This window comes from Monopterus albus, unplaced genomic scaffold (genome assembly GCF_001952655.1).
Source record: "Monopterus albus unplaced genomic scaffold, M_albus_1.0 scaffold5.1, whole genome shotgun sequence".
NCBI classification, from domain to species: Eukaryota; Metazoa; Chordata; class Actinopteri; order Synbranchiformes; family Synbranchidae; genus Monopterus; species Monopterus albus.
The window spans coordinates 857,037-868,846 of NW_018127885.1; the positions used below are offsets into that span (position 1 = coordinate 857,037).

The following is an 11,810-nucleotide window of genomic DNA, read 5'->3' on the forward strand; positions in this document are numbered from 1 at the left end:
CTCAGGAGGAACCCCAAGGTGTTCCCAGGCCAGCCGGGAGACGTAGTCTCTCCAACGTGTCCTGGGTCTGCCCCGAGGCCTCCTCCTGGAGGGACGTGCCTGGAATACCTCCCCAGGGAGGAGTCCAGGGGGCATCCTAAACAGGTGCCTGAGCCACCTCAACTGGTTCCGCTCAACGTGGAGGAGTAGCGGTTCTACTCCGAGCTCCTCACGGGTGACTGAGCTCCACACCCTATCTCTAAGGGTGTGCCCAACCACTCTCCGGAGGAAACTCATTTCTGCCGCTTGATCATTCTTTCGGTCATGATCCAAAGTTCATGACCATAGGTGAGGGTAGGAACGTAGATCGACCGGTAAATTGAGAGCTTCGCCTTACAACTCAGCTCCTTCTTCACCACAACGGACCGGTACAGAGACCGCATTACTGCGGATGCCTCACCGAATTTTATTGATATTCTGTCTCTAGCCTTTAGAATAAACCCATGATAAAAATTATAGTCCCTTCATTTCTTTGTAAGTGGGCAAACCTAAAAAATCAGCAGGAGATCAAATAATTCTTTTCCTCGCTGTATACCTGCTTTAACTAAATTGCACACTATGAGGAAAGGCGCTTCATTAAAACTGCGCATATACCTAGACTGTGGTTGGTAGACTGTAATGTCTACCTTCCACTCCACATCAACTGCCATAAGCTGAACTGCATAGGACTGGAGTTTCAACAACAAAAAGCTGGAAAACAGAACCGAACAGAATGTGAACGTGAAGAATGATATGGATAGAAAAAAAAAGGAGACACTACATTCTCATTAACATGGTGGATTTCAGGACCAGAGCTTCTTTTGCTTGAAGTAGGCATCAAAACGACACTGGGCATAGTCCTGCAAAACAACATGGCTTACTGTGAGGCGGGGTAAATTCGTTAAATTCATGACTGACTAACGCTACTGTGTTTACTAGAAAAAAAAAAAGTAGTATGCAGCTGCCATCAGACTGGAAAAGAGCATAATTCTCCATACCATGTATCCAAACTCGATCTTGGATATCTTGGCTTGAATAATGGACCACAGCCCCCAAAGAAAGTGTGACGCTAATGCATATCTACATATGAAAACAAAAATAATAATTATCCAGAGTTGTGGTGATTTTGCTATAATGTTTAAATACACATTCACAACTGCTGTCAGTTATTAGAACACTGCGTTACCTGTTTGCTTCAATGATCATATCCTCTTCAGTCTGTGTCTGGTCTGTGGTAATGTTAGAGTGTCTTCTCTGCTCTGCCAAATAATGTCTGATAAAATGTAGCTGCAATAAAAAGCAACATTATTTGTGACATGTTTCAGGAATGTTATTGCGTTTAGTGATGATTTGTGTCTAATTACACACAATGCACGATTTCCAGTAGGACTAATAACATGCACTTGATTAGAGCAATTGACTAAAGAAAAATGTAGATTTTAATAATGGGCCCAACAAGCAGACAAAGGATCTCATTTACCAGCCGGTCTTAAGAACATGAGACCGAATGAGACCCAAAAAGCCTTTAGTGTGTTGTTTTACAGCATCACATGGCAGGGTCCTCCAAGGGAAAAACTTAAGTTTGATACAATTTTCTGCATGAGCTATTGTGTTCAGTCTTGCAATTTTCAACTCACACTTGCAATACCACCACTAGATGGCACTGTGTGACACTCATCTGTCCCTGAACACTGTCTTTTGGGACTAAGCTGTAGGAAAGTTATCTCTCTGCCTCACAGGGCCAAGGGAGTAGAAAGATTACATGTATTTTATTAGTAATCGATAAAGAAATGCTGAAAACCATTGTTGTTGCCTGAATGAATGAATGTTATAGTGCTTCTGAGTTTAAACCTGAAATCTGCTGGCTACATCTTTGAGGTCAACTGGAAAATATGTCCAAAGTCTATGCAGGTTGGTGTGTATATAATACTGCAAAACACAAGTGAACATCAGAACAATCATATAAAAGGTGTTCATAAAAATGTTACCAAGCTCTCTGACAACACAGTGTCTAATTTTCACATTGTGGGAATTTCAAGTACATGTGAAGTTTTGAGCATACCAGTAATTAAACACCATTCCACTTAATTTGGATTCTAATACGCCTCTGTTACCATCAAAAAGACTGAAAATAATAGGACAAAGAAAAGATAGTCTTTATTGGGCTGTAAAGTCTTTAGCCTGACCTGTTGTTCTCTGGTGGGGTAGTTCTCCAGTGTAGCTTTGTAGAAAGGCCACTGCTTGTAGGTGTAATCATACATCCACTCACAGAAATGGTTACCCAAGTCAAAACCCCTGCACAAAAAAATGTTACATTATGTTTTATATGAATACACAAAGGCACAAGCCAAAACAGGAACCCCTTTTACCTGTAGTTGTAACTGCTGTATTCAAAATCGATCAGCATCAGTCTTTGTCTTGAGGTTTGGTCCCTGTCATCCAGCATAAGGATGTTACCTGCAGTGGAAAAACCACCATCATTTGTACTATAAGTTGCACTCTCTAGTTGCTGTGTAAACAAAGAATGTACTATGTATCAACTTCTTCATCTCCCACTATTCTTCTGGAGCCACATTCCTTTGTACAACAAGCAAACAAACAAAAAAACACTAATACAGAACACATGCTTAGTAAATGAGAAGTTTTATCTCATAAATAGCCAAAAGTGTGTGGACACATCTAATGTACTTTTGTTCTGGGGTCTGGCCTATTAGTTGTAGTTGTGGTCAGTTTTAACACTAATGCACAGTGCTGTATATCATTTCCACCATCACCAGTGCCATAACCATACAGTGTAGCCGCCCCTTAACTACTGCTTTCAGGTAAATCTGCTCAAGATAATTGATTTGCGCCTGATTCATGTATGAGACAATCAATGAGCATTCAGTGCAAGAATGAAAGACAGAAATAATAAATCATCACAGGAAAACAATTAGGGCAATTTATTTCAGAAACAGTGTGGATCTGACTTTGTGGCAACAGTTTGACTAGGGGGCTTCTCCACTGACAGGGTCATAAAAACATGTTTCTTCCCAATTTGGTGTGGAGGAACTTGGCTTATGTAACTAATTTGGGATGAGTTGGAATGCAGACTGTGAGTCAGACCTTACCACCCAGTACCAACCAGTGCTAATACTCTCAATCGCTGCAGCCAGCTTATACAGTATTAAAATGCATGTTTTTGGAATGAGATTGATATAATCACGCACACACAGTTACTTTTTCCATGTAGTCTAAGCTCAACTTAGGTGACTTTTGCTTCCATTTAAACCTAAATCTCTCACTACCACCTCATCTTCTTCAGAGGCTCATTGTCACTCCTAGGATGATCCATATGAATATGAACTGTCCCTATGAATAATTACACTGTGGCCTTCCTTTGACTTATGTAACATACTGCTCTCCCAGGAAATGTGTCAGTAGAGCCAGAGAGCAGATCAATCAGATCAAATCAGGTGTGTGAGGACTGGGCAGAAGAAGACTCTACCTTCCTGGACATCATTATGGCAAAACACCACCGGTGATGGAGTCGCCGCCAGCAGTGCACTGTTGTGGTGATGGTGATGATGTTAAAGGGAGAGGAGAGAAGAGCTTGTCAGTGTGGCATCCAGTAGTAGCATTAGTTAGTGTTACTCAAACCTTCTTACACTTCAGTTATAACAATTAATATGCTAAGAAGACCAAAACTAACTGAGGCATGAGACAAACATCGTGTTATCTACAGCTTCCACTGCTCTACTGACAGCATGGCTGCACAACATTACATTCACACCAATTCCACTCTTATCAGTGGACAACATACAGAATATGTGATAAATGTTTAATTGTATTTAAAAAAAATCTACATTTTAGTGTGATTATTTATGCTGGTTATCAGGCATATAAATACAAAGCATCTACGTGTGTACCCAGTCAGATTACCCAGTTGGCTTTTAGTAGGTGTGAATATGAAAGACTGCTCATTCATTAAGTGGCAAAAGCAGTGTTCAACTGTCTACACACTTTGGGGTATATAACTTAAGTCTTGATTTGAGGAAAAAAATAGAAATCAATCCCCAGATGTCAAGTCTGAATGACTGCACTTCCTAGAGTGAATCACAGATCATAGGACTATGAAGTCTTCTATAATAACACATGCTATCAACTCTGATACGTTCCATGACTTTAGTTGACAGCAGCAGGTACTTCTGTGCAGTGGCAACTACATCTTATGCCTGCTTCAGTGTGATACTGGCACATATCTACAAGATAAACACAGACAATAAACACTGGGCTGATTCTGACTGGTTGCTAAGGTCAGACTGCCAGCAGGACAATCATGGGGGCACTGGGACAAAGGTCAGTCATAAGGCTGGAAACAAAAAAATACAGCTAGTCCAGTCCCTTTGAATACATTGTGTGTGTAACTAATCTCAGACTACAACTCTTACAGATTTATTGATGTAGTATACAAACTTTTCATATTAATCTACACAACTTTGTTTTATAGCTACTGTGACCCGTATATTTTATTTATTGATCTGGTGAGAACACAATGTACTTATTTGTAAATATTTGCACTTGTTGTCACCAGCTAGGATTTTGAGGTTGCAAGCACAAAAATGTCCTTAATCTAAGTTAATAACAAATACTATTCAGTAACAAAATTACACTGTTTATGTCCCAATAGATACATTTTAAGTTGACATTTGGTTTAAATTCAGCAAAAGTAACTTACAGTGGATATAAAAAGTCTACACACCCCTGTTAAAATGCCAGGTTTCTGTCATGTAAAAAAATGAGACCAAGATAAATAATTCCAGAACTTTAGCCACCTTTAATGTGACCTATAACTTGTACAACTCAATTGAAAACAAACTGAAATCTTTTTTTCAGTGGGAAGTAAAAATAAAAAACTAAAATAATGTGGTTGCATTAGTGTGCACACCCTTAAACTAATATTTTGTTGAAGCACCTTTTGATTTTATTACAGCACTCAGTCTTTTTGGGTATGAGTTTATCAGCAATGCACATCTTGACTCTGCAATATTTGCCCACTCTTCTTTGCAAAAACGCTCCAAATCTGTCAGATTGCGAGGGCATCTCCTATGCACAGCCCTCTTCAGATCACCACACAGATGTTCAATCGGATTCAAGTCCGGGCTCTGGCTGGGCCATTCTAAGACTTTTATCTTGTTCTGGTTAAGCCATTCCTTTGTTGATTTGGATGTATGCTTGGGGTCATTGTCGTGCTGAAAGATGAAGTTCCTCTTCATCTTCAGCTTTCTAGCAGAAGCCTGAAGGTTTTGTGCCAATATTGACTGGTATGTGGAACTGTTCATAATTCCCTCCACCTTGACTAAGGCCCCAGTTCCAGCTGAAGAAAAACAACCCCAAAGCATGATGCTGCCACCACCATGCTTCACTGTGGGTATGGTGTTCTTTTGGTGATGTGCAGTGTTGTTTTTGCGCCAAACATACCTTTTGGAATTATGGCCAAAAAGTTCAACCTTGGTTTCATCAGACCATAGCACCTTTTCCCACATGCCTTTGGGAGACTTCAAATGTGTGTTTGCAAAATGTAACCGGGCATGGATATTTTTCTTTGTAAGAAAAGGCTTCCGTCTTGCCACTCTACCCCATAGCCCAGACAAATGAAGAATACGGGAGATTGTTGTCACATGTACTACACAACCAGTACTTGCCAGGAATTCCTGCAGCTCCTTTAATGTTGCTGTAGGCCTCTTGGCAGCCTCCCTGACCAGTTTTCTCCTTGTCTTTTCATCAATTTTGGAGGGACGTCCAGCTCTTGGTAATGTCACTGTTGCACCATATTTTCTCCACTTGATGATGACTGACTTCACTGTGTTCCATGGTATATCTAATGCCTTGGAAATTCTTTTGTACCCTTCTCCTGACTGATACCTTTTAACAATGAGATCCCTCTGATGCTTTGGAAGTTCTCTGCGGACCATGGCTTTTGCTGTAGGATGCGACTAGGAAAATGTCAGGAATAGCCTACTGGAACAGCTGAACTTTATATGGGGTTAATCAGAGGCACTTTAATTGATGGCAGGTGTACTGACTCCTATTTAACATGAGTTTGAATGTGACTGCTTAATTCTGACAACAGTCACAGCCCCACAGTAAGAGGGTGTGCACACTAATGCAACCACATTATTTTAGTTTTTTATTTTTACTTCCCACTGAAAAACAGATTTCAGTTTGTTTTCAATTGAGTTGTACAAGTTATAGGTCACATTAAAGGTGGCTAAAGTTCTGGAATTATTTATCTTGGTCTCGTTTTTTTACATCACAGGGGTGTGTAGACTTTTTATATCCACTGTATTTTCCCTGATATTCCATGAAAGTTACTCTGGAGCCTCAGAGGCAGAAAACAGTGTATGCACACACCCATTTAACCACTGAATTTCCCTTCTTCACATCATCTCTGACATGATTGTTATTATTCAGCCATTTTTGAGGTCCATTACGAGAAGCTGAACAGGTTGCAATTAGAGATGGGCCGATCCACATTTTTTCAGTTCTGAACCAATTTCGATACAGATTCTGATGCAAGAGCTCTTTCATTACAATAAAGTAATTAACACTAAAACAAAATATTAAATATGTGTAATGATGGATAAGTGCAACCACTAGATAGTCAGAGGCCAAGCACACACACACACACGCTTCTCCAAATTATTGCACATTTACAAATTGCCACTTTTGGGGTAGAAATAAACATGTACCTTTGGTTTTGCAAGAGTTCACATTACTACTTAAAATGTAAGCATTTTAATGTCGGCGCTCCCTTTTTCTTGCTAAGCTGTGTTAACCAATAACCTCAACTAATAACTGCAAAGTGATTTATTCCTGCCTTAACTGCTATTCAGCACTAGCTGTACAGGGCAGGCAGCACAACGTTTGAAAAATAGTTGCAGGAGGACAAAGATCATCTTTCACAATGTCAAACATGCTGGATTTGTTTTTGAATCGAATCTTCTCTCCCTCTCTACAGGTCATCACGTGATGTAACGCATTCCTGTTGGTTAACACAGCTTAGCAAGGATGAGGGAGCAGTTGGTTTGATACAAGGCATCTCCTTGTCGCAGACATGGCAAAATCATTGTCACGTGAGACTGAGATCGCACAGGGATCAAAATCACACTCACGGAATGATTAATTGTAGTGCCTTATGGTAGAGGTTTCATTGTAGATTTTTTCCTTAACCCTACCTACCACACATTTTAAGGCTTAATGTATTAAATACCCTACAAATTCACTCAATGTAAAAGACAGAATTTGGCTATCTGAAGCCTGTGACCCAACTCACCGGAGGCTCTCCAGCTCAGCAGGTAGGTCCAACTTCATCAGCCTCTTGTACTTCTTCAAGTGTGCTTCTCGTACAAAACTAAGCTTCATCACTTGATTCATGTATCTAAAGAAAAAAAAAATACAGTACACTTAACTACAAAAACAGGCCATTCTAGTAGCAGAAAGAGAGTGATATCAAGGTGTGCTTACTTGTCAATGGTCCCAAACAGCCACTTAGGCTCTTTGTTAAAGGGCATAAGCATGTTATGGTAATGTGCCAACTTGGTGGCAATCTCAGCTGAGATGGCCGGATCTGAAAGTTGATCTGTGTGCATTCGGCTATTCTAGGGAAACAGAGACACAAAGAAATCACTACTTCTGCAAATGCTTCCTCCAGTCACATTACTTGACTCAAGTCAGACTTAAGTTGCATATTTGAGGACTTGAGCCTTGCTTGACTAACACTGGTAAAAGACTCGACTTGACTTTGACTTGGTATTCATGACTTGAAACTTGACTTAGACAAATGACTCAAAGTTACTTCACCTTTTAAATTAAATATTTGCATTTTTCTAGATATTGAGAAGTTAAGTTTTGTTTTTGAAACACAATTGGATGATTTCTAGGGCAATGCACGCAAACCTGGCAACCTACCAGAAAACGTAAGACCAGCTGAGGGCAACATAGGTCACAGGATGCAGTTATGGAGGGGCCTAGTCCAAAAATAATAACATTTGGATTCAAAGATTATGTCGTCGATGATGGTAGTAAGAAGTATGCAAAGTCTGCAGCATAAAAATCAGTGACACGACCACCACAATGTCCAACTTTATTAGTGTCACTACAAAGCTCACAAAAAAAGGTAAGTACGTGAATGTGCACGTTAGCTAATTTATTGGCTGGTCAAACATTAGCTAGAAAGCTACCTTTAAGTTTAAACAGTTAGACCTGGCATGTGACTTGCACATGGGTGAATTACTCCCTCCTCTGGCTTCCTCAACATTAGGAACTAAGTCAAGTAACAGTAGGACTTTTAAATCTCCACAGGTTCAATGGGGCTATGTAGGCAACTGAGGAGCATTTTTCCATGTGAATGCATTTTTCAAGAACAATGTTTTGTGATCAAAGGACAAAAAAGCTTTCAGAATACTCTAAATATAATATTCTACACAATAACGTACACAATAAACAACAGCTATTTTCATCTAATAAAAGTTATGGACACGTCTCATTGTTCCACACAAAAGACATTTATGCACTTTGGCTGAAGCTAAAGAGCCACACAGTTTGTGGGCATGGTTATGTGTGTGTTTGTGCACGCAACAATGTGTGCCTCATACTGGAAGGTACTGCTCTAAGCGTCCCTCGGGGAAAATGCCATAAAGCTTTGGTCCTAGAGTTCGTTCTGCCAGGATGGCGAACATCACGCTCTCCAACACCAGAGAGTCCACTCCCTGTCACAGAGATACACAGAAAAACAGTCACAGTATGATGGTACTTTCATACTTCCATGTGAAGAACAATCAAACTGCCACATCAGATTGACAATAATGCTATACTGTATGAATGCATCACACTATCATTTTCTCTCTATGATAATTAAATATGTGCAGCCACACACACATTGTCAAACATATAATTTCCCAAGGACCCCTACTAGACACACAGACCTGTAAGATGGCACCATAGACTCTGAGGAGCACCTGGCGAGGTTCTTCTCCGACACACTGCACATGCTCAGGCAAACTACACAGGTACAGTAGATTACTCAGCCCACCACTGCAAAACAAAAACAGTGTTATCACATTACAGAAGCCATAGTCATTAAGATTAGTCATGAGACGCCAATAGATTTTGCTTTATGTTTACTGGGAAAGTCAACATAAAAAGTACAAAACAGGTTTAGTATCATGACACACACTGACAAAACAGCCTATTCTATTTTCTGTAAACTGTGTTCTGCTTAGACAATTAAGTTCATACCTCCTTACATAAATATTTGGTAAAGCAGAATGATATAATACTAAATATGAAAGGAGCAATACTAGCTATACCATAATATATAAAACAAAGGCCCTCAAGGAAAATCTGTGATTTGTGCTATACACCACCAGTTACAAGGTTGAACATACGTTCCCACTGAGTTAAATGGAAAAGTGGGTCCACACTTTTGTCTGGCAGTGCGTAAATAAAATCTGACTTGAATTTGACTTGATATTGGTTCTCAACCTGAGGATCAACACACCTCAAGGATTCCCAAGAAGGCACGGAGGGGGTCACCTGATACTTTGTTATACACAACATGTATGATTTCCATGAAGCACCAGAGAACAACAGTACGTTTTACATTTGTTTGGTCAGCTTGAAACGGTGTCAAAAAGTAGATGCCTCAAGCCAGAAGTGAAAGTTAGCAACGTTATGATGCTGAAGGAACCGCAGCCCAGTTCTACCTCCAGACGTCTTAATGGTACCTTGGTGGCTCCGGCCAAGTTTAACCCCCGCTTACCCCGTTTTCACAATCACATGGATACTATAGCCTTTTACCGCCATTACAGCTGTAGCTGACAGTTTACCTTACAATGCTGATTTGAAAATCATCCTCTTGTATAGTCTTCCACGAGCCTGCAAGAAAGTCTCGGCACCAAACAAAAGCCCTGCACCTGGTGTCCCGGTCCACATCCTCGGTTCTCCCATCCTGAAAAGACTCTGCCTCCGAGTCGTCATCACAGTTGGCCCCAGAGAAAGGACTCGGGGTGTTTGTGTTTCTGCTAAGGACAAGCGTGCTTCCTACTTGTTTCCTCGCCGCCGTGATATCGGTGTGTTTTGTTGAGACAGTCGGAATAATGCTGAGAAGCTCCGGACGTGTTTTTTCTGCAGTGCTCATGCTCCCTTCGCCGTAACTACAGTCACCCACGGCTACATTTCGACTTGACTGCATCGTAAGTTTCCGAGCGAAGAGTAAGGGAATACGGTTGTGAAATATCGGGCTGACGCAACGGGAGCGACTCGCTGACAAACGCAACTCGCCGCTAAACTTGATTATCCGGAAAAGCCAAACACAGCAGAATGGTCTAGATCCCATGTGGGATGACTTAATAGGGACCATTAAAGTGTCATATATTCAGATGTGCGTTTCGTCGCCTTTCCATAGTCAAGGTCCAATCACAATTCGATTCTTGTTCACTTGCTAATTCCATTGGTCGTTACGGGGTCATACGTTTCCGGCTTCCGTGCGGTGAAGGTTTCTGGGAAATGAAGTTTTTGTTTGCGATTTAGGCCCTGGCGTAAACATGAAGACAAGGCTGGATTCTTTGAGACGTATTTTTAAAAAACTATAATTCATTTCACCCCCTCTCTGTGGATCCCAAACCCCCAGGTTGGGAAATAGGCTACACTCCTAATTTCCTTTATACTGCAGTAAAATGTTCCCTTAAACGTTAAATATTAGGCTACTTTGAAAACATACTTAACTGTAACAAAAAAAAACCAAAAAAAAAACGGATTGGGCATTTTAAAACATTTTATTCACTCAGTAAATAACAGTTTAAAAATGTAGATTTTTTTACTCTGTATTCGTATGTATTATTAGCATACTCTATGTTTTATATTTGGCTTGATTGAGAGCAATAGAGTATAGCCTGCATTTTAACATGGAATATTCGTGAACGCTAGTGCGTCCCTGTAAAAACTTTAAAAAGTTGAAAAGAAAATACGCTAAATTCCATGAAACCTTCCTCATAAAAGCTAATGGTATTCAAAACAATCACAAATTACTCAAATATGTTCTTATTTTAATACACTAGGGCTAAGTCAGTTTATCTAGTGGTTTAATTTTATTCAGAAATTAAAATTGACAACTTTATTCTGGCACCCTCATAATATTATGATCTTCTGGATGTATTTAAATGACTTATAGTATTTGTTTTAGCCTTTATGGTGATCACAGTTTATATCTGAATGACATGAGATCAGCAACATATCCAGCAACCTGAAGCTTTATTTGAAACCCAGTCACTTTTCAGTAAGCATCTAAAACAGACATTTCATTGCAAGAAATTTGTGTCTGGATAATGTTACTCAAAACTCTGGCTTTGGTCAATGAGACACTGCTAACAAAGTGGTTGCAGCTAGGAAGCCTCAAAAACCATAATGTCCCTCTCTGTGTACAGTGCATGGCAATGGTCACTTAAGGTTAAGTGAGACAAGATTATGTCAAGTGTGGAAAAGACTTCATACAAACACCACATTATCAAACTGAATATTGTACAACATAGCCTGTCTAAAGCACCTAGTTTCAGCATTATTTCCAAGAGACTGCTAGCACAAAGCTGTGTCACAGTGGATATACAGTTTGCAGGAAATAGGTGTATTGCTTGTAAATATGTAGGTATGGTGATATTAAAATAATATAAATACAAAACAACAAATTTAAAAAACATTATTTTCTATACAGTAATATACTATACCTACTCCTCCTTGAGAGGAGTCAAAGGACA

General features: G+C 39.9%; 1 protein-coding gene across 2 annotated transcripts; it reads right to left on the reverse strand.

Annotated features, from left to right (window-relative positions):
- Window positions 1-353: 353 nt before the first annotated feature.
- On the reverse strand, window positions 354-10,678 carry chkb (choline kinase beta). 2 transcript variants are annotated; one of them, XM_020614228.1, is made up of 11 exons: window positions 9,888-10,678; window positions 8,985-9,093; window positions 8,655-8,768; window positions 7,525-7,658; window positions 7,334-7,438; window positions 3,506-3,564; window positions 2,388-2,475; window positions 2,205-2,313; window positions 1,205-1,305; window positions 1,017-1,098; window positions 354-878 (listed from the first exon to the last, which is right to left on the reverse strand). In XM_020614228.1, the coding sequence occupies exons 1-11, from the start codon at window positions 10,418-10,420 to the stop codon at window positions 822-824; spliced, it is 1,491 nt and encodes a 496-aa protein (XP_020469884.1). In that variant the 5' UTR covers window positions 10,421-10,678; the 3' UTR covers window positions 354-821. The 2 variants fall into 2 exon arrangements, with proteins under 2 accessions (XP_020469884.1, XP_020469891.1); XM_020614235.1 differs by lacking the exons at window positions 354-878; window positions 1,017-1,098; window positions 1,205-1,305 and adding an exon at window positions 1,614-1,947.
- Window positions 10,679-11,810: the final 1,132 nt, after the last annotated feature.